General features: G+C 36.4%; 1 protein-coding gene across 1 annotated transcript in view; it reads left to right on the top strand.

Annotated features, from left to right (window-relative positions):
* CYLC1 (cylicin 1) overlaps nt 1–25,829 on the top strand; it is a 44,082-nt gene extending 18,253 nt beyond the window's left edge. Inside the window, exons 2-6 of the mRNA NM_174302.3 lie at nt 1,624–1,677; nt 7,668–7,708; nt 12,847–12,965; nt 14,511–16,250; nt 25,674–25,829. Of these exons, the coding sequence (NP_776727.1) occupies nt 1,624–1,677; nt 7,668–7,708; nt 12,847–12,965; nt 14,511–16,250; nt 25,674–25,706 (1,987 nt within the window). The 3' untranslated portion in view covers nt 25,707–25,829. The remainder of the gene's footprint in view (nt 1–1,623; nt 1,678–7,667; nt 7,709–12,846; nt 12,966–14,510; nt 16,251–25,673) is intronic.
* Nucleotides 25,830–27,078: the final 1,249 nt, after the last annotated feature.

Below are 27,078 nucleotides of genomic sequence, written 5' to 3'. Positions count from 1 at the left end.
TCTTTCCTCAAGAGGCTCTTTGGTTCCTCTTTACTTTCTGCCACAAGGGTGGTGTCATCTATGTATTTGGTTCCTCTTTACTTTCTGCCACAAGGGTGGTGTCATCTATGTATACTTTGATGACACCACCCTTGTGGCAGAAAGTAAAGAGGAACCAAAGAGCCTCTTGAGGAAAGTGGAAGAGGAGAGTGAAAAAGCTGGCTTAAAACTCAACATTCAAAAAACTAAGATCCTACATCCAGTCCCATCACTCCATGGCAAATAGATGGGGAAACAATAGAAAAAATGACAGACTTTATTTTTCTTTGACTCTAAAATTATTGCAAATGGTGACTGCAGCCATGAAATTAAAATACGCTTGCTCTTGGAAGAAAAGCTATGACCAACCTAGACAGCATATGAAAAAGCAAAGACATTATTTTGCAGACAAATTGCGTCTAGTCAAACCTATGGTTTTTCCAGCAGTCATGTATGGATGTGAGAGTTGGACTATAAAGAAAGTTGAATGTCAAAGAATTGATGCTTTTGAACTGTGGTCTTGGAGAAGACTCTCGAGAGTCTTGGACTGCAAAGAGATCAAACCAGTTAGTCCTAAAGAAATCAGTCCTGATATTCATTGGAAAGACTGATGCTGAAGCTGTAGCTCCAATACTTTGGCCACCGGATGTGAAGAACTGATTCATTGGAAAAGACTCTGATGCTGGGAAAGGTTGAAGGTGGGATGAGAAGGGGACTAACAGAGAATGAGATGGTTGAATGGCATCACTGACTTGATGGACATGAGTTTGAACAAGTTCTGGGAGTTTGTGAGGGACAGGGAAGCCTGGTGTGCTACAGTCCATGGGTCTCAAAGAGTCAGACACATCTGAGTAACAACTGAACTGACAAATTGTATTATTAAAATATTTTCTAATTGGTTGTATACCTAAATATAATTGATTTTCACATTTAATCTTATATCTATTTTGCTAAATTATCTTATTAATTCTAATTGTGTGGATTTTCTACATAAACATGCTGCCTGTAAATACTAACAGTTTTATTTATTTTTCCCCCTATTCTTGACATTTTGTTTATATTTTTCTTTCCTTATTGCACTAGCTAGAACCTCCAGTGAAATATTACATTGAAGTTTTACTAGCAGATATCCTTTTGTTGTTTCTGAGCTTAAGGGGAATATTTCTAATGCTTCAGCACTGTGTATTTGTATTTTCTCTAGTCTTCTTAAATATCCTTTATCAGGTTAAGGAAGTTTCTTTCCAATTTTTATTTGTTAAAATTTTACCATGAATTTGTTAGACTGCATATTGAAATGTTCATATAATTTTCCCTTCTTTATTTTGATGTGTTAATGTGGTGAATTTCAAATGTTAAACTAACCTGAATTAAATCCTGCTTTATTGTGGTAGATTATCCTTTCTATGTATTGAATTAGATTGAATGTTTAAGGGTAGGGGTATTTATATTTATGAGAGATATAAGTCTGTGATTTTTTTCTATTAATGACCTCATCAGATTTTGGTATCAACGTTATGTTTTTTTCATATAATAAATTCAAAAGTCATTCTTCTTTGTCTGTTCTTTGGAAGATTTTTTGAATAATTGTTACTTTCTCTTCCTTAGGTGTTTGGGAGAATTAATCAATGAAGACATCCACACCTGGAATTCTCTATGTCGGTAAGTTTTTAATGATCAAACAATGTCTTTAGTATACATATAGCAATCCATATTTTCTTTTTTTTTATCTTTATTTTTATTTTTTTATGCTGAATTTATTTTTTTTAATTTTATTTTATTTTTAAACTTTACATAATTGTATTAGTTTTGCCAAATATCAAAATGAATCCACCACAGGTATACATGTGCTCCCCATCCTGAACCCTCCTCCCTTCTCCCTCCCCATACCATCCCTCTGGGTCATATTTTCTACTTAACCCTTGTTTCAGATTTAATATGTTTTCTTTTTAAAGGAATTTGCTTATTTCACCTAAATTTTCAATACATTAGCATAAGGCTTTTGCATCTTTTATTTCTTTCTGATGATAATTTTATTATTTTTTCCTCATATATGTTGGCTTTGTTTTGCTGTTCTGTTTTTAGCTTCTTAAACTAGATACTTAAGTCATTAACTTTTCAGCTATTCCTCTTTTCTAATTTACAAATTTAAAGTTATAAAGTTTTAAATAGGTTTTTACATCCAAAGTTTTAAATAGGTTTTTACACCCCACAAATATTTCAATACTGTATTTACCTTATGCTCTTCAAAATGTTTTAAAAATATTTTCTTGTTTCCATTGTAATTTATTCTTTGATCCATAGATTGTATTTTTAATTTCCAATTGTTTAGATTTTTTTTTTTTTTAGTTTCTGTTGTTGATTTCTAGCTTTAGTCAGCTGTGAGTAGCAAACATATGCCATATGATTTAGTACTTTGATACTTGTTTAGACTTGCTTATTGCCTAGCCTATGGTCACTTTTGTTAAATGTTCCATGTGAACTTGAAGAAAATGTATAGTATTGTGCAGTTATTTGGTGTAATGTCTTTATATTATGCCAACTTGTGTCAGTCATGTTATTCAACTTTTTTGTATCTCTACTGTATATTCTTTTCTTCTTGTTCTATTAATTATTTAAATAAATATGCTGAAGTTCCCAACTATAATTGTCAGTTTCCACATTACTTTTCCTTTTATAAATTATAGTTTTATGGTTTTTAGAGCTATGTCAGTGGGTACATGCATATTTAGAATTATTACATCTTTCTGTTGGATTAACCCCTTTACCATTATAAAATATTCCTATTTACCTTTATGTATCTTAAAAGTAACTTTGACATTAGTTTAGCTCCACAAGCTTATTATCCATTAAGGTACACAGTGTATCCCTTTTCCATTAAAAAAAAATCATGTTCTCTTATATTTTAGGTTTATTATAATCCACTGTGCAGATTCATGTTTTAAGTGGTGTACTTAGTCCATATAGTTTTCTGTGGTAAGAAAATTAAACATGAGAACTACTCACCAAATTTTTAAGTGTAAAATACAGTATTGTTAATTATAGGCCCAATGTTATGCAGAAAACCTCTATAACTTGTTGATTTTAGTCCATTTGATTTTTAAAATTTTATTTATTTTTGGCAGCAATGGGTCTTTCTTGGATTTCCCTGGTAGCTCAGGTGGTAAAGAACCCATCTACAATGCAAGAGACCCTTGTTCGATTCCTGGGTCAGGAAAATCCCCTGGAGAAGGGACAGGCTACCCACTCCAGTATTCTTGGGTTCCCCTGGTGGCTCAGAGGGTAAAGAATTTGCTGTATTGTTGCTGCGTGCGGGCGTTTTTCTAGCTGTGGTGAGCGGGAGCTACTCTTGTTGGGCATGAGCTTCTCACTGCAGTAGCTTCTCGTTACAGACCACAGGATCTAGATGCACAGGCTTCAGCAGTTGTGGCAAACAAACTCAGTAGTTGAGGCACTCAGGCTTAGTTGTTTTACAGCATGTGGAAACTTCAGAGGCCAGGGATCAAACCTGTGTCTCCTGCTTTGGCAGACAAATTCTTACTCACTGCACACCAGGGAAGTCCCCAGTCCATTTGCTTTTAATGTAATAGCTTTATGTTTGAATTTACACCTATCATTTTAGTTTTATTATTTATCCCATGTTTTTGTTTATTTATCCTTTATTGCTTTCCTTTATATTAATCAAACATTTTAATTACATTTCCTTCTCTATTATTTTATTTATACAATTTTAGTTATTATTTAGTGGTTATGTTTTAATTTATAGAAGTATATCACAGATTTGTCTTTACAACTCCTAATCAAGCTTCTTATAACACCTTAACTCCAATTATTTCACCAATCTTTATTACCACTATCAATTTTGAATTTAAATTTATAAATTTTATTTTAAGCTTACCAGATTATCATTATTATGTGTAAATACTTAATATTCATGTTCTGCACCCAAATATGTGCTGTCTTATGCTCTTTTTTTTATCTTAAGTATGTATTATCTTAGGTCATTTCCTTCTACCTGAAGAATTCTTACTTGTATTTTTGTACTTTCTGCTAGCCATACAACTCTCACAATTTTTTTTATTTTAATATAAAAACAATGTCTATTTCACACTCACTTTTGAAAAATATTTGTGCTATGATAAAAACCTTAAATTGTCAGGGCTTTTAGCTGTTTTGTTGTTTGTTTGTTTGTTTGTTTTTAGAACTAAATATGACTTCCATTCTCTTCTGACTTCCGTCACTAATTTTCCCCTTTATTTCAAAATATAGGTTCAGATCACTTATGTAACAAACTGTATGCACACAATCATTTATTGCACTAAAATGTACACTTTGGAATGAATAAAAACTCTCAGGATTTTAACTATATTACAGCCCTAATGATGTGAGACTGAGGCCAGTTGTATACAAGGCAGTGCATGCTAAGTCACTTCAGTAGTGTCCAACTCTTTGTGACCCTATGGGCCATAGCCTGCGAGGCTTCTCCAATCATGACATTCTCCAGGCAAAAACAGTGGCAGAAATCTTCCCAACCAAAAGATCAAACCCACATCTCTTTCGTGTCCTGAATTGGGAGACAGGTTCTTTACCACCTGGGAAGCCCATATACAAGATAGACATGTTGTGATATTTGACTGTTTTCCCATTTCTCATTGTTTCTTGATTGCCTTCTATAGTGTGTTCCAAAATGAGATGCACATGCAAGATAATCAATTGAAATGTGTGAATAGCATATTACAGCTTCAATTTATGTATTTTATTTCATCTCTTAAAATTTTCTGTCTTCAGTTCAGTTGAGTTCAGTCACTCAGTCGTGTCTGACTCTTTGCGACCACATGAATCACAGCGCGCCAGGCCTCCCTGTGCATCACCAACTACCGGAGTTCACTCAGACTCACCTCCATCGAGTCAGTGATGCCATCCAGCCATCTCATCCTCTGTCATCCCCTTCTCCTCTTACCCCCAATCCCTCCCAGCATCAGAGTCTTTTCCAATGAGTCAGCTCTTCGCATGAGGTGGCCAAAGTACTGGAGTTTCAGCTTTAGCATCATTCCTTCCAAAGAAATCCCAGAGCTGATCTCCTTCAGAATGGACTGTTTGGATCTCCTTGCAGTCCAAGGGACGCTCAAGAGTCTTCTCCAACAGCACAGTTCAAAAGCATCAATTCTTTGGCGCTCAGCCTTCTTCAGAGTCCAACTCTCACACCCATACATGACCACAGGAAAAACCATAGCCTTGACTAGGCAGACCTTTGTTGGCAAAGTAATGTCTCCGCTTTTGAATTTCCTATCTAGGTTGGTCATAACTTCCCTTCCAAGGAGTAAGCGTCTTTTAATTTCATGGTTGCAGTCACCATCAGCAGTGATTTTGGAGCCCCAAAAAATAAAGTCTGACACTGTTTCCACTGTTTCCCATCTATTTCCCATGAAGTGATGGGACCGGATGCCATGATCTTAGTTTTCTGAATGTTGAGCTTTAAGCCACCTTTTTCACTCTCCTCTTTCACTTTCATCAAGAGGCTTTTTAGTTCCTCTTCACTTTCTGCCATAAGGGTGGTGTCATCTGCATATATGAGGTTATTGATATTTCTCCTGGAAATCTTGATTCCAGCTTGTGCTTCTTCCAGTCGTTTTTCTCATGATGTACTCTACATATAAGTTAAATAAGCAGGGTGACAATATACAGCCTTGACGTACTCCTTTTCCTATTTGGAACCAGTCTGTTGTTCCATGTCCAATTCTAACTGTTGCTTCTTGACCTGCATACAAATTTCCCAAGAGGCAGGTCAGGTGGTCTGGTATTCCAATCTCTTTCAGAATTTTCCACAGTTTATTGTGATCCACACATTCAAAGGCTTTGGCATAGTCAATAAAGCAGAAATAGATGTTTTTCTGGAACTCTCTTCCTTTTCCCATGATCCAGCAGATGTTGGCAATTTGATTTCTGGTTCCTCTGCCTTTTCTAAAACCAGCTTGAACATCAGGAAGTTCATGGTTCATGTATTGCTGAAGCCTGGCTTGGAGAATTTTGAGCATTACTTTACTAGCATGTGAGATGAGTGCAATTGTGCCGTAGTTTGAGCATTCTTTGGCATTGCCTTTCTTTGGGATTGGAATGAAAACTGACATTTTCCAGTCCTGTGGCCACTGCTGAGTTTTCCAAATGTGCTGGCATTTTGAGTGCAGCACTTTCACAGCATCATATTTCAGGATTTGAAATAGCTCAACTGGAATTCCATCACCTCCACTAGCTTTGTTCGTAGTGATGCTTTCTAAGGCCCACTTGACTTCACATTCCAGGATGTCTGGCTATGCATGATTTATAAACTATATTATTACAGTAGAATTTGAATTATCCACATATCACACACATTGAGTTGTGCTCAAAAGAAAGTTTGAAAAAGATTACTTTAGCCTGTAGCAAAGAAGTCAAAAACAATACAGGTGCAAAGTATTTTTCCCAGTATGTGAAGGCAGTGACCCAGCCAGCATTTCAAAGTTTCAAACAATTAAGTTTCCAGGATCCCAGGACATTTAACCTTTTAGCTCTGCTATAGAATAAATGTGGTTTCAATACAAATGAATAGACCATTGATCTATTTTTTTGAAAAAGCAAACATCACAAGCTTGGACTATTTCAAAAATCTATGAAGTTTTCTTTTTCAAGACCATGAATTCATACATAGAACTGAGTGTGATTCATAACTAGAACTGAGTGTCCAAATAACCTGTGAGAGTTTTTAAATAGACTTGATTGAGCCACACCTAGAGACTCTGGGTTGCAAAGAGTCGGACACAACTGAAGTGACTTAGCACACACAAGTACAATCTCAGAATTAGCAATGGTCACAATCTACTGTTCCTGCTAATTAATAAGGAAGTAATACTTAAATAAAATAAAATTTTAAAAAGATACAAATTTTAAAATTAAAAACAAATTATACCATGTGTGTCTTTGATAAACAACACAATCATTACAATATTACATGTGTAATTTCCAAATGGAAAATACCGTGGACCAATTTTCCCATGTGTAGGAGCAACTCAAAATACAGATCAACATTTATATGTTCCCCTCTCACACATAATTAGTGGTTTAAATACTAAGAATATTAAAATGTGGTAGGTTGTCTTCAAAATATATGTAGTGAATTTAGAAGATATATGGTTCATACTGATTTAGATGTTTTCATTAGAAAATTGCAGGGGAACTAATTTTATTTATTGCTCTATATAATTAAATAAGATATTTTGCAGGTTATAGAATTTTTCAAATTAGTGGGTTTTTTTTTTTACTAAGTTAAATTTGTCATTAGTAAGTTTATTTAGATATGCCCATAAGATTATATTTCCTTCTCTTTACCAAGTTTTTTTAAATTGATTTATTTATTTTAACTGGAGTGTTTTTATTTCAGTTTTGATCTATAGTCTATTTTTATTCAAGTTTTGATGAGAAATACAGTCATATACATCTATAACGATTTAGAGGACGGGAATTGTGGATTATAGTTAAACAGTCTTAGATAATGGAATTCAGAGAATACATCAGATTTCTGACAGCATTATTATTAAAGGTATCTTAGTAATAATAGTCGTTATTATTATTATTAGACATAGTACAAATTCAATTAAAATATTTTCTTTTTTAAACAGGCAAGAAATAACCATCAAAACATATGATAATTCCATACCAAGTAAGAATTAAAATTATATTTGAAAATAATTTTAGGGAAAATGACTGGTCTCTTCTATTCCATGTGATAAAGTGTAAAAAACCCTGAGTTTTTGTTAAAATCTAAGAGAAGCATGAATATTGGTATGTGTGTGTGTGTTTAAAGTATTTCTATAGTCAGAAAGAAAAAAGTTGACAGTTCATGTGTTGAACAGCTAAAACTTTAGGAAATTTCTTAATATATTGAGTTGAAATCCACCTGCACTGCTACAAATTTTATCCATTGAGTCTAGTTATTCCCTCAGGAAACAAAGAAGTCTCTGACATTATAATTAAGAGCATGGACTCTTGAGCCAAACTATCTGTGCTTGAATCTTAACTCTTATGCTAAATTTATGATTTGGGGGCAAGTAATTTAACCTCTCTAGGTGCTTTATTTTTCTACATCTGTACAATGGAGTCAATCATAAATAATATTAACTAATTCAAAGTGTTGCAGTGACTAAGACTTGATATATATAAAGTGCTTAAAACACAGTCCAGCATATACTAAGTGCTATGTATGTGTTAGCAGTTGCAGCTATCTTATTACTACTATTACTACTACTCTTTTATGTAACAGCTCTTTAAATATTTGAGTATAATGATCACATCTCTTGTTAATCTCCAGAAGAACTATCTAAACGATCCCACTTTTCTTCCTTTGATAGCTTCCAGATGGCTTGATCCTCCTGATCACTCTATTCTGGGTGCCCTCAAATGTGTACATGCCCTTTCTCTTTTGTTTTTTTTTAATTAATTTTTTAAATTTATTTATTTTAATTGAAGACTAAATACTTTACAATATTGTATTGGTTTTGCCATACATTGACTTTAATCCGCCATGGGTGTACATGTGTTCCCCATCCTGAACCCCCTCCCACCTCCCTCCCCATCCCATCCCTCTGGGTCATCCCAGTGCACCAGCCGCAAGCACCCTGTATCATGCATCGAACCTGGATTGGCGATTCATTACACATATAATAATACACATGTTTCAATGCCATAAGGGTGTCAGAACTGAATGAAGCATTTGGGTTTGTGGCCTTAGTTTTTATGGCTTGGGATGTCATTGAGGTTAGAGGAGGAGTAACCTAAGCACTTAATCAATTGAGACATTTAGCCGATGCTCTGTTAATAGCTACTATGCTATTGTGCTATTAATAGCTATTATGGGGACTGTAGAAGAAGTCATATGCTCTGCAATCTAAACAAAATGAAGGTAGTGGAGATGATGAAGATGTTTGGAAGGAAAAAGTTAATTTTTATATTCCATTCCTATTCTTTGTATTACTGTAACTATTATTTTCATTAATTTTTTAAATTGGAGGATAATTGCTATACAATGTTCTGTTAGTTTCTGCTGCGTGGCAACATGAATCAGATATAAATATACATATCAGATAAGTTCAGTTCAGTTCAGTAACTCAGTCATGTCAGACTCTTTGCAAACCCATGAATTGCAACACACCAGGCCGCCCTGTCCATCACCAACTCCCGGAGTTCACTCAAACATGTGCATTGAGTCACTGATGCCATCCAGCCATCTCATCTTCTGTTGTCCCTTTCTCCTCCTGCCCCCAATCCCTCCCAACATCAGAGTCTTTTCCAATGAGTCAACTCTTCGCATGAAATGTCCAAAGTATTGGAGTTTCAGCTTCAGGATCAGTCCCTCCAATGAACATAAAGGACTGATCTCCTTTAGGATGGACTGGTTGGATCTCCTTGCAGTCCGAGGGACTCTCAAGAGTCTTCTCCAACACCACAGTTCAAAAGCATCAATTCCTCGGCACTCAGCTTTCTTCACAGTCCAACTCTCACATCCATATATGACCAATAGAAAAACCATAGCTTTCACTAGATGGTCCTTTGCTGGCAAAGTAATGTCTCTGCTTTTGAATATGCTATCTAGGTTGGTCATAACTTTCCTTCCAAGGAGTAAGCGTCTTTTAATTTCATGGCTGCAGTCACCATCTGCAGTGATTTTGGAGCCCCCCAAAAAATAAAGTCTGAGACTGTTTCCACTGTTTCCCGATCTATTTCCCATGAAGTGATGGGGCAAGAGCCATGATCTTAGTTTTCTGAATGTTAAGCTTTAAGCCAACTTTTTCATTCTCCTCTTTCACTTTCATCAAGAGGCTTCTTAATTCCTCTTCACTTTCTGCCATAAGGGTGGTGTCATCTGGATATCTGAGGTTACTGATATTTCCCCTGGCAATCTTGATTCCAGCTTGTGCTTCTTCCAGCCCAGCGTTTCTCATAATGTTCTCTACATATAACTTAAATAATCAGGGTAACAATATACACCTTGACGTGCTCCTTTTTCTATTTGGAACCAGTCTGTTGTTCCATGTCCAGTTCTAACTGTTGCTTCCTGATCTGCATATAGGTTTCTCAAGAGGCAGGTCAGGTGGTCTGGTATTCCAATCTCTTTCAGAATTTTCCACAGTTTATTGTGACCCACACAGTCAAAGGCTTTAGCACAGTCAATAAAACAGAAATAGATGTTTTTCTGGAACTCTCTTCCTTTTTCCATGATCCAGCAGATGTTGAAAATTTGATCTCTGGTTCCTCTGTCTTTCCTATAACCAGCTTGAACATCTGGAAGTTCACGGTTCACACATTGCTGAAGCCTGGCTTGGAGAATTTTGAGCATTACTTTACTAGCATGTGAGATGAGTGCAATTGTGCCGTAGTTTGAGCATTCTTTGGCATTGCCTTTCTTTGGGATTGGAATGAAAACTGACCTTTTCCAGTCCTGTGGCCACTGCTGAGTTTTCCACATTTGCTGGCATTATAAGTGCAGCTCTTTCACAGCATCATCTTCCAGGATTTGAAATAGCTCAACTGGAATTCCATCACCTCCACTAGCTTTGTTCGTAGTGATGCTTTCTAAGGCCCACTTGACTTCACATTCCAGGATATCTGGCTCTAAGTGAGTGATCACACCATCATGATTATCTGTGTCATGAAGATCTTTTTTGTACAGTTCATTTGTGTATTCTTGCCCCCTCTTCTTAATATCTTCTGCTTCTGTTAGGTCCGTACCATTTCTGTCCTTTATCGAGCCTATCTTTGCATGAAATGTTCCCCTGGTATCTCTAATTTTCTTGAAGGGATCTCTAGTCTTCCCCATTCTGTTGTTTTCCTCTATTTTTTTGCATTGACCGCTGAGGAAAGTTTTCTTATCTCTCCTTGCTATTCTTTGGAACTCTGCATTCTGATGCTTATATCTTTCTTTTCTCCTTTGCTTTTCACTTCCCTTATTTTCACAGCTATTTGTAAGGCCTCCTCAGACAGCCATTTTGCTTTTTTGCACTTATTTTCCATTGCGTTGGTTTTCATCCCTGTCTCCTGTACAATGTCATGAATGTCCATCCATAGTTGATCAGGTACTCTATCTATCAGATCTAGTCCCTGAAATCTATTTCTCATTTCCACTGTATAATCATAAGGGATTTGATTTAGGTCATATCTGAATGGTCTAGTGGTTTTCCCTACTTTTCTTCGATTTAAGTCTGAATTTGGCAATAAGGAGTTTATTATCAGAGCTTCTCCATCTTTGGCTGCAAAGAATATAATCAATCTGATTTCTGTCTTGGCCATCTGGTTATGTCCATGTGTAGAGTCTTCTCTTGTATTGTTGAAAGAAGGTATTTGCTATGACCTGTGCGTTTTCTTGGCAAAACTCTATTAACCTTTGCCCTACTTCATTCCATATTCCAAGGCCAAATTTGCCTGTTACCCTAGGTATTTCTTGACTTTCTACTTTTGCATTCTAGTCCCCTATAATGAAAAGGATATCTTTTTGGGGTGTTAGTTCTAAAAAGTCTTGGAGGTCTTCATAGAACCATTCGACTTCAGCTTCTTCAGCATTACCGGTTGGGTCATAGACTTGGATTACTGTGATATTGAATGGTTTGCCTTGGAAATGAACAGAGATCATTCTGTCATTTTTGAGATTGCATCCAAGTACTGCATTTCGGACTCTCTTGTTGAACATGATGGCTACTGCATTTCTTCTAAGAGATTCCTGTTCACAGTAGTAGATATAATGGTCATCTGAGTTAAATTCATCCATTCCAGTCCTTTTTAGTTTGCTGATTCCTAGAATGTCGATATTCACTCTTGCCATCTCCTGTTTGATGACTTCCAATTTGCCTTGATTCATGGAGCTAACATTCCAGGTTCCTATGCAATATTGCTCTTTACAGCATCGAACCTTGCTTCTATCACCAGTCACATCTGCAACTGGGTATTGTTTTTGCTTTGGCTTCATCCCTTCATTCTTTCTGGAGTTATTTCTCCACTGATCTCCAGTAGCATATTGGGCATCTACCAAACTGGGGAGTTCCTCTTTCAGTATCCTATCATTTTGCCTTTTCAAACTGTTCATAGGGTTCTCAAGGCAAGAATACTGAAGTGGTTTGCCATTCCCTTCTTCAGTGGACCACATTCTGTCAGACCTCTCCACCATGACCCACCGGTCTTGGGTGGCCCCACACGGCATGGCTTAGTTTCATTGAGTTAGACAAGGCTGTGGTCTGTGTGATCAGATTGGCTAGTTTTCTGTGATTCTGATTTCAGTGTGTCTGCCCTCTTATGCCCTCTCACCACATCTACCATCTTATTTGGGTTTCTCTTATCTTGGACATGGGGTATCTCTTCACGGCTGCTCCAGCAAAGTGCAGCCGCTGCTCCTCACCTTGGACGTGGAGTAGCTCCTCTTGGCCCGGCATATATACTCTCCCTATTGAGCCTCCCCCAACTCCCCCATCCCACCCCTTCTGGCATCACAGAGCACCGAGCTGAGCTCCCTGTGTTATACAGCAGCTTCCCATTAGCTATCTATTTTACACATAGTAGTACATGTATTGGTTTAATCTAGAAAATAAAATTACAAATGTCATTTTAAACTTAATTTGGTTCTAAATGGACTAATAATTTTTTATTTTTTCTTAACTGGCATGCAAGTAAACTATAAACTCTAGGAGGGGGGAACTATATTTTGAGTTATAATTTAGTTTAAATTAAACTATATTTCTTGCTCAGCAATATTTCAGAACTGATCAAAGTCTGGCTGTTAGCTGCAAAATTGTTTCTTTTCCTCTCTCATTTCAGTCAGTGAATCAAGCAAAAAAATACGGAATCAACAATACTTAACTATAACATTTCCCAAATCATCCCAGCCAGGTGGAAATAAGAGATTAAGACCTTCAGAAATACAAGTCACAGTTCCTGTGAGTACTGACAAGATCATTTTTAACTAAATATAATATGTTACAATGCATACATACAAATAAAATACATAATTTGAATTTTGATATCTTTAGGATGGAGATATTTTAGGTGTATAATTCCCTGTATAGCAGATTGTCCCCAACTGTTTCTTATTGAACTTTTATTTATATGTGTTCCTCCATTTCAAAGGCATTTTAAAGCTCATTGGCTAGGTAAGCTGGAGAATGTAATACTGAAACTGGTGGGATCTCTGAGGCAATGTTTACCAGCTGCAAAAACATATAAAATTTGAGTCTTAGGAGCCAATCTTGAGGTTTCAGGGCCTTTACATTTTCTTTAATCTAGCATTCAAATACTAGATACTTGGAGATTCCAGTTTTCTATTGCTTTTACAAAATGGAGTTATTCTTACAAGTAACCAAAATAAAAGTTAGCTTACAGAGGTCACCCATAGTTATAGCAAAATATGTTTTAAAAGCATCTCCCAAAGCAGATCAATAGTCAATGCATTTATTCAAGGGCCATTTATTTACATCTATTGAGATCCAAGTTTTGTGCTTCTCTTCATGGTCTTCCTTTCATTCCATATAACAATGGAAGAAATATAAGAACTAAATGTAAAATTAGTCTATATGGTCACTGTGACAACCAGCCTTGACAAATGTTTGGACAGAAATAAAAAAAATAATAATTATAATATGCTGCTGGAGAAGGCAATGGCACCCCACTCAAGTACTTTTGCCTGGAAAATCCCATGGACAGAGGAGCCTGGTAGGCTGCAGTCCATGGGGTCGCTAGAGTTGGACACGACTGAGCGACTTCACTTTCACTTTTCACTTTCATGCATTGGAGAAGGAAATGGCAACCCACTCCAGTGTTCTTGCCTGGAGAATCCCAGGGACGGGGAACTCTGGTGGGCTGCCGTCGATGGGGTCGCACAGAGTCGGACACGACTGAAGCGACTTAGCAGCAGCAGCAACTGCTACACTAATTAATGAGAATAAGACACTTGTTTTATTTTATGTATTTATTTTCAGCAGTGCTTCACAGCAGAGATATTAGGCTCTCAATTTGGTAAGAAAATCTTGAAAGTATAAGTAGAAATCAGGCTAACCCAGAAGCCTGCAGAATTGTAAACTATCGTAAGAATTATCATGACACACTTCAAGAGTATCAGCTTATTTTTTTTTTTTAATCTATTTTGTGGCAGAAGGGTACATGAAATGTTTCAAAATATCTCTCTCATGTAGGAGTTCTAAAGGAATTTATTATCTATTGTGAGGCCAGGTCCTGAAGTGTCATGAATCATTGTGGACTCCTTCTTATCTTAGTAGGAATCGCTGAAGATATTCTGAGGTTCTTCTTAAATTCATTTTATTTCCAAAGTGGAGTTTTCTCACACACACATACACACACACACAGAATGTTGAAACAGAAACAAGACACAATCTAAATATATGGTCATAGAAAAGCTAGACTATTTGTTTCAATATAAAAAAGATATAACTCATTTAAAAACTTATTATTCTAACCATTTTTTTCAGAGACATGATAAAAGAAATTTAGATGAACTTCAGAAGCCAGCTCATATATGGATAAGGCATTCTTTAAGGAAAAAATTTCAAAGTCCATCTATTAATTTAATCGTCAGGAGACAGGCCTCATTCAGACATCCTTATACTCATATAACCCATTCTAAAAAGGCAGAATCTAAAAAGTACAAAGATGACAAAAAAGAAACAGCTTTGAAGAAAATTTCCAAGAAAGATACAGGCCCACATGAAGTAGATGAGAAACCTAAAAGAAGAAATAAAGCAGATAAAACTCCATCAAAATCATCACATGGAAGTCAACTATCTAAGAAGTCAAAGTCCAAATCAGAAACAAACCCAGAATCCAAAGATTCTATATCAGTTTCAATAAAGCATCAAAAAAAAGAAAAGAGATATTCAAAAGATTCCAAGGAGATGGATTTTGAATCCACAAGTACGAAGAAGTACTCTAAGAGCTCAAAGAATAATTCTGATGCCGTATCAGAGACTTGCTCAAAAAATAGTTCAAATGTGGGTTTAATGGTGCATTTAGGGGAATCGGATGCTGAATCCATGGAATTTGATATGTGGTTAAAGAATTATTCACAGAATAATTCAAAAAAGCCAACAAAGAAGGATGCAAAAAAAGATGCAAAGGGGAAGGGCTCTGATGCTGAATCTGTAGATTCAAAAGATGCAAAGAAAGATAAGAAGGGTGCAACAAAAGACACCAAGAAAGGTGCAAAGAAGGATACAGAGTCAACTGATGCAGAATCTGGAGACTCAAAGGATGCAAAGAAAGGCAAGAAAGAGTCAAAGAAAGATAAGAAAAAGGATGCTAAGAAGGATGCTGCATCTGATGCAGAATCTGGAGACTCAAAGGATGCAAAGAAGGATTCGAAAAAGGGCAAGAAAGATTCAAAGAAAGATAATAAGAAAAAGGATGCTAAGAAAGATGCAGAGTCTACTGATGCAGAATCTGGAGACTCAAAGGATGCAAAGAAAGATTCAAAAAAGGGCAAGAAAGATTCAAAGAAAGATGATAAGAAAAAGGATGCCAAGAAAGATGCAGAGTCTACTGATGCAGAATCTGGAGACTCAAAGAATGCAAAGAAAGATTCGAAAAAGGGCAAGAAAGATGATAAGAAAAAGGATGCCAAGAAGGATGCTGTGTCTACTGATGCTGATTCTGAATCTGAAGGGGATGCAAAAAAGAGTAAAAAAGATTCAAAGAAAGATAAGAAAGATTTAAAGAAAGATGACCAAAAAAAGCCTGCAATGAAGTCCAAAGAGTCTACTGAAACTGAGTCTGATTGGGAGTCAAAGAAGGTTAAGCGAGATTCAAAGAAAGACACCAAGAAGACTGCAAAGAAGGCCACAGAGTCTAGTGGTGCTGAATCTGATGTGTCTTCCAAAAGATACCTAAAGAAGACTGAAATGTTCAAAAGTTCAGATGCTGAATCTGAAGAGTCTCTATTTAAACCTGGGTCTAAAAAGAGAGTTGATGAATCAGATGCCACATCTACAGATTCAAAGAAGGATGCAGTGGAACCAAAAAGAGGAATCAAAATGCCATCCCGGAGGACTACATTCAAAGAAAAAGGAAAAAAAATAGGTACAGGTAGAGTTCCTCCATCAAGAGAAAGACCACCACTACCTCCTTGTGAGCCTATACTGCCATCACCTAGAGTCAAACGTCTCTGTCGGTGCCAGATGCCTCCTCCACCTCCAAAGCCAAGATACGCTCCTTTGGTATGTTTGCTTCTGTTTTATTTTTAGAGAAAATTGGATTAAAAATGAAAAATATATTTTAAATTTTGAATTCATATTTTCTCTGCAGATTAGTTCTCTTTTACTGGAATATTGACAATTTTGAGACTCACAGATGAGAAAAGATAGAGTACTTCCACAGGACCCAAAAGAGTTGCAAAATAAATGTCAAAAAGTTAAGACTAGTATTTAGATTGGAGCAGAGAGAACTGGCTTGGGTTTTAAGAAACTTTTCATAATTATTTGTAAAAATGATCATATTACAAATGTGTTTAACTGTCCCACACTTATGAAAGAACAAAAAGGAAAATGGCTAAAATTTTTAAGGGGCATGGTTTAGTAGGATATAAATACATTTCCTAGGAAGTTGCTGAATATGGTAAAAACTCAACCAAATTCAGACACAGCAAGATAGAAACATAACATACTAGGATTCAGATATGCAAAAAGCATATTTAATTATTTAATTTTTAACCATATCTTTATGAGTTGTCACTAGTACTGATAATTGGGGGGCGGGGGGGAGTATTTTCAAGGTTGATCCAATCTCTTTGGATCTGTAATTTTAAAGTTTTCTATTGTTCTCCTACAGAGGATCTCCCTTTAAATCCCCCTTCCTTTAAAACATGGCTGTAAAGGGATGCTTAGTTAAACATCTCACTTTGGATGGAAGGTCTGCTCTTCCCATTCTTGTCCTCCCTTGTTGGCTCTCTGATCTTTGGTTGAGATGTGATTCATTTGCATGGTTTCTGGGCATCAGTCTGTGTTTCCTTTGCTTTCCCACAGTGTTAATTGACTATTCTCAGCATGGTAGGTTTCATGTTCTCTGTCCTGCTAAATTCAGAACATCTGTAAATATGGCTGGGATTGGACCTTATATTTAATTAATTTTCCCCCACCCTTTCTTCCTCACCCTCTCTGTCCCCCCATTCTTGTTCTTATCTTTTAAAGGGCTTCCATTTCCTCTTCTGAATGGTGGGAATCTCACTTTACATTGTATTCCAAGTTTTTTCTACCCTTGGTTTATTTATAATAAAACTTTATGTATTGATTCCCATTTGCTCTTCATATATTTTACATTTGTGGGAGAGATTAATTAATCCATATTATTTCTTTCAAAAAAGGCTGATTTTAAGTCCATTTTTCTCCTGGCAGACTCAAAATGTCAGCTTTGTGACAAAGCTGGTTAACGACCCCATTGTTTAAAGGCTCATTCTAAGTCAACGGGCAGATAACCAGTAAAGCAACAAAATTTTTAAGGAATAAAAATATATTGGTGGATAATTTTAAGGCAATTGAGAAAAAGAGACCCTTGAAAAGCTGAACTCTCTTCCAAAAGTAGTTTTTATGAAAAATATGTACACTTATATGTGGAATTTAAAACCAAAACAAATGAACAAACAACAAAAACTGACTTATAAAGCGAACAAATTGGTGGTCACCATAGTGGAGACAGATGTGAAGATAAGTGAAATAGGTGAGGAAGATTAAGAGATATAAAATTCTAGTTATAAAATAAATGTCATAGTGATTACTGTATAGTGTAAGGAATATAATCAATAATATCATAATAACTTTGGTGATAAATGGTAACTAGACTTGTGATTGTTTCATAATGTATAAAAATATCAAATCACTATGTAGAATACCTGAAACTGATATAATATTGTAAGTAAATTTCAATAAAAATTCTAAATAAAAATTGTTAAATTAAAAAATATGTAAAATATAAGAAATATAACAAAATCCTTGAGTCTGAGGATTAATTTTAATTGTAAAAAAAAAACTTTCAGGATATGTTCCAGCCTTGCATATATTCATATCATCACTGTAATAAGCTTAAATTTGTATAGCTACCATCTAATCAGGCTCTTCCATCCCTACCACTTTGCTAAAAGTGCTCTTTCCAAGATTACGAAATATGTTCTTGTAGTCACACATACTGAGCTCTCTTCTCTCCTCATGTTACTCTATAGTCCAGCAGCATTTAAACCAACCTCTTCTTTCACAAAACACTTAGTTAACTTGACTCTATCCTATCCATACTCACAGAAAACTAGTCAATCTGATCACACTAGGACCACAGCCTTATCTAACTCAATGAAACAAAGCCATGCCCGTGGGGCAACCCAAGATGGGTGGGTCATGGTGGAGAGATCTGACAGAATGGTCCACTGGAGAAGGGAATGGCAAACCACTTCAGTATTCTTGCCTTGAGAATCCCATTAACAGTGTGAAAAGGCAAAATGATAGGATACTGAAGGAGAAACTCCCCAGGTCAGTGGGTGCCCAATATGCTACTGGAGATCAGTGGAGAAATGGCTCCAGAAAGGATGAAGGGATGGAGCCAAGACAAAAACAATACCCAGCTGTGGATGTGACTGGTGATAGAAGCAAGGTCCAATGCTGTAAATAGCAATACTGCATAGGAACCTGGAATGTCAGGTCCATGAATCAAGGCAAATTGGAAGTGGTCAAACAAGAAATGGCAAGAGTGAATGTCAACATTCTAGGAATCAGCGAACTGAAATGGACTGGAATGGGTGAATTTAAATCAGATGACCATTATATCTACTACTGTGGGCAGGAATCCCTCAGAAGAAATGGAGTGGCCATCATGATCAACAAAAGAATCCGAAATGCAGTACTTGGATGCAATCTCAAAAACGAAAGAAGGCTCTCTGTTCATTTCCAAGGCAAACCATTCAATATCACAGTAATCCAAGTCTATGCCCCAATGAGTAATGCTGAAGAAGCTGAAATTGAACGGTTCTATGAAGACGTACAAGTCCTTTTAGAACTAACACCCAAAAAAGATGTCCTTTTCATTATAGGGGACTGGAATGCAAAAGTAGGAAGTCAAGAAACACCTGGAGTAACAGGCAAATTTGGCCTTGGAATATGGAATGAAGCAGGGCAAAGACTAATACAGTTTTGCCAAGAAAATGCACTGGTCATAACAAACACCCTCTTCCAACAACACAAGAGAAGACTCTATACATGGACATCACCAGATGGTCAACACTGAAATCAGATTGATTATATTCTTTGTAGCCAAAATGGAGAAGCTCTATACAGTCAGCAAAAAAAAGACCAGGAGCTGACTGTGGCTCAGACCATGAACTCCTTATTGCCAAATTCAGACTTAAATAGAAGAAAGTAGGGAAAACCACTAGACCATTCAGGTATGACCTAAATCAAATCCCTTATGATTATACAGTGGAAGTGAGAAATAGATTTAAGGGCCTAGATGTGATAGATAGAGTGCCTGATGAACTATGGAATGAGGTTCGTGACATTGTACAGGAGACAGGGATCAAGACCATCCTCATGGAAAAGAAAAGCGAAAAAGCAAAATGGCTGTCTGAGGAGGCCTTACAAATAGCTGTGAAAAGAAGAGAAGCAAAAAACAAAGGAGAAAAAGAAAGATATAAGCATCTGAATGCGGAGTTCCAAAGAATAGCAAGAAGAGATAAGAAAGCCTTCCTCAGCGATCAATGCAAAGAAATAGAGGAAAACAACAGAATGGGAAAGACTAGAGATCTCTTCAAGAAAATCAGAGATACCAAAGGAACATTTCATGCAAACATGGGCTCGATAAAGGACAGAAATGGTATGGACCTCAAAGAAGCAGAAGATATTAAGAAGAGGAGGCAAGAATACACAGAAGAACTGTACAAAAAAGATCTTCACGACCCAGATAATCACGATGGTGTGATCACTGACCTAGAGCCAGACATTCTGGAATGTGAAGTCAAATGGGCCTTAGAAAGCATCACTACGAACAAAGCTATTGGAGGTGATGGAATTCCAGTTGAGCTATTCCAAATCCTGAAAGATGATGCTGTGAAACTGCTGCACTCAATATGCCAGCAAATGTGGAAAACTCAGCAGTGGCCACAGGACTGGAAAAGCTCAGTTTTCATTCCAATCCCAAAGAATGCTCAAACTACGGCACAACTGCACTCATCTCACATGCTAGTAAAGTAATGCTCAAAATTCTCCAAGCCAGGCTTCAGCAATATGTGAACCATGAACTTCCTGATGTTCAAGCTGGTTTTAGGAAAGGCAGAGGAATCAGAGATCAAATTGCCAACATCTGCTGGATCATGGAAAAAACAAGAGAGTTCCAGAAAAGCATCTATTTCTGCTTTATTAACTATGCCAAGGCTTTTGACTGTGTGGATCACAATAAACTGTGGAAAATTCTGAAAGAGATGGGAATACCAGACTACCTGATCTGCCTCTTGAGAAGTTTGTATGCAGGTCAGGAAGCAACAGTTAGAACTGGACATGGAACAACAGACTGGTTCCAAATAGGAAAAGGAGTTCGTCAAGGCTGTATATTGTCACCCTGCTTATTTAACTTCTATGCAGAGTACATCATGAGAAACTCTGGGCTGGATGAAGCACAAGCTGAAATCAAGATTGCCAGGAGAAATATCAATAACCTCAGATATGCAGATGACACCACCCTTATGGCAGAAAGTGAAGAGGAACTACAAAGCCTCTTGATGAAAGTGAAAGTGGAGAGTGAAAAAGGTGGCTTAAAGCTCAACATTCAGAAAACGAAGATCATGGCATCCGGTACCATCACTTCATGGGAAATAGATGGGAAAACAGTGGAAACAGTGTCAGACTTTATTTTTCTGGGCTCCAAAATCACTACAGATGATGACTGCAGCCATGAAATTAAAAGACGCTTACTCCTTGAAAGGAAAGTTATGACCAACCTAGACAGCATATTCAAAAGCAGATGCATTACTTTGCCAACAAACGTTTGTCTAGTCAAGGCTATGGTTTTTCCTGTGGTCATGTATGGATGTGAGAGTTGGACTGTGAAGAAGGCTGAGCGCTGAAGAATTGATGCTTTTGAACTGTGGTGTTGGAGAAGACTCTTGAGAGTCCCTTGCACTGCAAGGAGATCCAACCAGTCCATTCTGAAGGAGATCAGCCTTGGGATTTCTTTGGAAGGAATGATGCTAAAGCTGAAACTCCAGTACTTTGGCCACCTCATGCGAAAAGTTGACTCATTTGAAAAGACTCTGATTCTGCGAGGGATTGGGGGAAAGAAGAGAAGGGGATGACAGAGGACAAGATGGCTGAATGGCTCGATGGACGTGAGTCTGAGTGAACTCTGGGAGTTGGTGATGGACAGGTATGCCTGGTGTGCTGCAATTCATGATGTCGCAAACCATCGGACACGACTGACCTGATCTGATCTGATCTGATCCTATCCTGTTCTTTCTACTTACTGGTAGCTTTCCACCACCTTTATTATATCTTACACTTCCTCACCTTTAATGTTAGAATGATCTAAGACTTGGTCCTGGACCTTCTCTCTAAAATTCTCCTTTGGTAAGTTCATCCAATTTAATAGTTTTAAATGTCTTTTATGTACTGATTACTCCTAAAGTAACATAACCAACTTTAGTCTTTCCAATGAGTTCCAAATTCTAAACACCTCCTTGGAAGTTTCAGTGTAGATTCTAGTGGACATCTCAAATTTAGTATATATGAATAACACTCTTAACCAATTTCAAAACCTAATCCTTCCCAGTATTCTCCATCTTAGTAGTAAATGGCACTGCCATCCACCCATTTAATCTTTTAAAATCTGGATATCATCTATGATTCTGCTCTTTTCCTTATCCCCCATATGTGGTCAATCACTAAAACTTGTCTACCTTACCTCCAAAATATATCCTGAATCAGTCCACTTCTTCCATCTCAATTACTACTACCTAAATGGTCCCAATATTCATCATAATCTTTGCTGAAGTACTGCAAGAGTCTTGCTGCCTCTACTGTCCACTGCTTAAAACACTAACAGTTTCCCTTTACATTCATAATAAACTCAGGCTTCTTACCCTGGCTTTCAATGCTTAAATTATCCATCCTCATCTATTTTCTACCTTCATCTTGAACCAGTTTGCCATTTTATTTTTTGACCTACCCAAACTACTATTATTTTTGCTTCTCATATATATTAAGATTGATCTCTTGCCAAGTTTTTGCATATACTGTTCCCTCTGCTTGGAATTCTTCTCCCCAGTTTTTGCATGACTAGTCCTTCTCATCATTTGGTTTTTCAACTTAAATATTATTTTTTTGGAGAAGCCGTCCCTGATTTACTATATCTTATGTTATCCCCTCCCACAACTGTCCAGTTACTCTTCTAACCCAGAATCTTACTTTATTTTTCTTCATAGAATATTGCTGCTGTTGTTGCTGTTTTTTAGTTGCTACATCATGTCTGACTTTTTGCAACCCTATGGGCTATAGTCTGCCAAATTCCTCTGTCCATGGGATTTCCCAGGCAAGAATACTGGTGTGAGTTGTCATTTCCTTCTCCAGGAAATCTTCCTGACCCAAGGACTAAACTTCTGTCTCCTGCTTGGCTGGCAGATTCTTTACCACTGAGCCACCTGGGAAGCTCCCTGAGAATACAAACAGTCAAAATACCACACAAACTTTCCATCTTTATGTTCTCTCCTCATCTACTTTATTCTTGAGAACTGGAATTGCAGGTGTGTGGAAAAGTATTTGATAAATTTCAGCATTTACTTAAGATGAAGACACCAATTTAAAAAGGAATAGAGAATTTCCTTATCTTGATAATAGCTATCTAACAAAGACTGAAAGGAAACAGTAAATTCTCAAGATACATTTTCTTGAAGATCAAGAATAAGATTATAGTTCATTAGAAGCATCTTAATTATTTTTCTTTCACAATCCTTCTTGGATCCTTTTGACTCAGTATACATCTAAAATCTGACCACTTGTGAACCATATTGTACCAGCCAGGTCCTCATCACTATTATCTCTCTCCTTTACTACTGCAGTAGCCTCCTAAGATATCTCTTGCTTCTAATCTTTCCTCTTCATATCCTCAACATGGATTCAATTTATTGAACATCATTTAATTGATAAAGTGTATTAAAATGTATACTTAGAATTAACAAAGTTAAATTAAACCTAATGAAACAAAACTTGAGAACAACAACAAACTCTAGTACTTAATTTCACTCAGAATGAATGTCAAAATGCTTACAATTGCCAATAAGATCCTAGATAATCTGACTTGCTGTTCTCTCTGATCTCACCTTTTCATCAGTCTGATGAAACCATACTGGCATCCTTCCATACATCCCAGGAATAAGACTTTGCATAGATCCACACTTCAACCTAGAATCTTATTTCTTCAGATTTCCATGTGGTTAATTCTCTCTTCAAATATTTGCTCAAATATCAATTTTTCAATGAGGTTAATTTAATCATATAATTTTAAATTGTAACAATCCCCACTACTGCATACTAGTCCTCAAGTCATCTATTTCTTTTCCTATGAAATTTGCTACCTTGCACTATGTAATTTACTTATTTATTATGTTTATTTTGTGTATTTTTTGGTAAAAGGTAAGCTCTGTGAATACAAAAACTCTTTACTTATATGTCCAAGAGAGTGGCTGGCATTCAATATTAATTTAATAAATCAATTTATTTGTCATTTATTAGAAATTAGCAAGAAATGAATGAAATAATTGCTGGGCATTTTTAAAACTCCAGATGGTACTAGATAGTATGAAATTTTAGTCTGCCAGTTTATGAATTAACTTACACTCATTCACTCATTCAATCAGGGTGAAAAAGTGATATAGGAACTGGATTATGAAAGATAAGAAAGATTTTTGAAAGGCAAAGGCAATGGTAGAAGTTTCTAATCAAGTATACCCAGCTAGTTAATACCAAAACCAGTGTATGAAATTGCATCATGAAATGGAATATGAGTATGACATTGAAAATATTAACTGAAGGAAGAAACAAAGTTTCCAGACCAGGAGGCAGAAAAAATGGTTGATGGGAGTGACACAGAGTTGGAAACAGGCATAGTAAGCATAATGCAAGGCTATGGGGCTTAAATCGGCAATAGAAAATTGTGATACCTCTACTACAGTTTCAAGTTTTTTTGTTTTTTTTTTAAGAAATGCTAAACTATAAATAAATGGAAGATGAACAAAGTACTGATTTGTTCCATGATGAATCTTTGATTTAAAAAAAATTCTATAGTTTCAAGATATTTATTTTTACCTGTTATATAACTGTGTTGATACACTGCTGCTTTGCTCTGCTCTAAGTGTGCAACTAATCTACCCTTTCCACTCACTCACCATTAGTTTTGATGTCTTCTCGCTGACGTCTGATTGTCAAGAATAAGCTCTAATTCCATGATCTGCCTTCCTTAGGCAAATTTCCATTTTCTGAACACTGTCAAAACTCTTTTATGTATGGAAAAAATTCTGCTACTACTCTCTGAATAGTGAATAAATGAATAAATACACCATTATCCCTGAAGCCTCAAAAGTTCCAAGTAAGATGTATATATATATATATATATATATATATATATACATACATACATACACACACACACACACACACACACACACACACATATATATATATATATATATATATATATATACACACACACACACACACACACACCATTAATTCACTGCTGATGGCAAAAGAGGAACAAGACAAACTGGTTAAATTTATTCTAGACCTATATGGGACTATGTAGGAAGAGTCACAAATGGGATGGTACTATTTGATTCAGTAATCCCATTAGTAAAAACGTACTGTAATTAAAACAAGTCAGCAGAAGGAAAAAAAAACAAAAACAAAAACCTCTGGGCATAGAGATGATAATTGCAATACTGTCTATAGGACAAAAAATTTGGAATTAAACTAAATGTAGAAAATTTAAAAAATTGGCATACTAAAATATAAAACTTAGTATTTATTCATTGGAATACTAGTTGTGAGACCTTGAGTTTAGAGGGGAAAGTTTATACTATAATGTTAAGGAAGAATATAAAGGAAAATACTATAGCTTTGCAGCTAGATGAAATTTGCAACTACTGTACAAACACTAGACAATAATGTGCAAATGTGGAAACACTTGTATTAATGTGGTGGAATTTAGAGAGACTATCAGTATTTAAAATGTATTTTTGTGTTTTTATATTATCAGCTTTTGAAGCCCTAGTCCATTAAAGTAGTTGTGTTCATAATGTAACATTCCTTAGGACTTGGTTCCTACACAAATGCTGGTGGTTGGACTAGTATTCAGTACTTCACATCTTGAAGTGAACATTAGGATCATGCAGAGAAATTATTAAACATGCTATTTCTGACCCCATCTCAGGCTTTTAATGCTAACTCTAGGGTGGGATTCAAGGATCTACATTTTTAATAAGAAAACATAAAAATTATATCCAACTTTGCCTCCACTTGTCTGTTTTATTGTGGTCTTTAACACACCAGGAACTCTCTATAATTACTAGCTTCTTTTTAATGCTACCATTTATTTTAATTTTTTTCTACTTTATTCCTCAGCCTGAAGCAAAATGGATTCATAAGCTGCTTTAAAGAACAACTGAGCACTTCATTTCACAGAATGGCCTTACCACAGTTAACAATAGCTACTCTCAAATGAGCATTTCTACTTCTGTGGAACTGTAATAAATAAAAACAAGTCTTCTGTGAGCACAAGGAGTTGATTTTTTTACATGTAATTTATAAAGGTGATGTATAGAGGTGTATGATTTATTTACTAAAAGCCTGATCTACTCAAGACAAAGGTTTGCAGCATTTTACATCACTTCACTTTAGAAGCTACTTCTGTGTTCAGGTTGTAACAGCAATGTTCTTTGGGATTCTCTTACATGTTCTGTTAAATTTCTGTTTTACTTTATATTTAGAAAAAAAAATAAGGAAAATGGAAAGAACCAGATCTTTCACACCATTAAAATAAACAGAGATATATGTAGATTATAATCCCCACCACCCACATACATAAAAAATATTCCAAATGCTATCATTTATCTTTAGAAATTATCTCTTTAGTTTATTATTTTTTAATGATAAACTGCAAGTGACCATAGGAGGATAAAATATGCTTATCAATCATTATACAAATTCCTATGAATATGCTTTTCATATTCCTTCTGGATGTGGAAGAAAAGATACATGCATGCATCCATGCATGCATATAGACATACAATTACACTGCATATCTTGTAGTTGCTCTTTCTTCCTGACTTTGCTCTTTCAAACCCGACTTTAGACCATCTTTAGAAATGCATTTTGAGAGGCGGTCCTAAGATGGCAGAGGAATAGGATGGGGAGACCACTTTCTCCCCAACAAATTCATCAAAAGAACATTTGAACGCTGAGCAAATTTCACAGAACAACTTCTGAATGCCAGTAGAGGACATCAGGCACCCAGAAAAATAATCCCATTGTCTTCAAAAGGAGATAGGAAAATATAGAAAAGATAAAAAGAGAGACAAAAGAGGTAGGGACGGAGGTCCATCCCGGGAAGGGAGTCTTAAAAAAGAGAGAAGTTTCCAAACACCAGGAAACACTCTCACTGGCGAGTCTGGCAAGCCTTGAAGCCTCAGAGGGCAACATAACCGGGAGGAAAAATAAATAATTAAAACCCACAGATTACATGCCCAGTGCCCAATGGTAACTCCCAAGGGAGAAGCAGTGCAGACACCTGCATCCTTCACTAGCAAGCGGGGGCTGGGCAGGGAGGCGTGGGCTGCATTGCTTAGAGTAAGGACCTGGCCCTGAATGCCCTGAGGGCAATCTGAGGGAACTAACTTGGGATAGCAAACCAGACTGTGGGATAGCAAACTAGACTGTGGGATAGCTACCCCGCAAAAAGGCAAAAAGCCCTAACCTAAAACACCACCAGGCCCACTCACAGAACAAAGGACTGACTAGAGCTAGCCGG

This window comes from Bos taurus, chromosome X, assembly GCF_002263795.3.
Source record: "Bos taurus isolate L1 Dominette 01449 registration number 42190680 breed Hereford chromosome X, ARS-UCD2.0, whole genome shotgun sequence".
Lineage (NCBI taxonomy): Eukaryota > Metazoa > Chordata > Mammalia > Artiodactyla > Bovidae > Bos > Bos taurus.
Note: the sequence above shows the minus strand (reverse complement) of the source record. Positions and strands in the feature narration are given on the sequence as shown.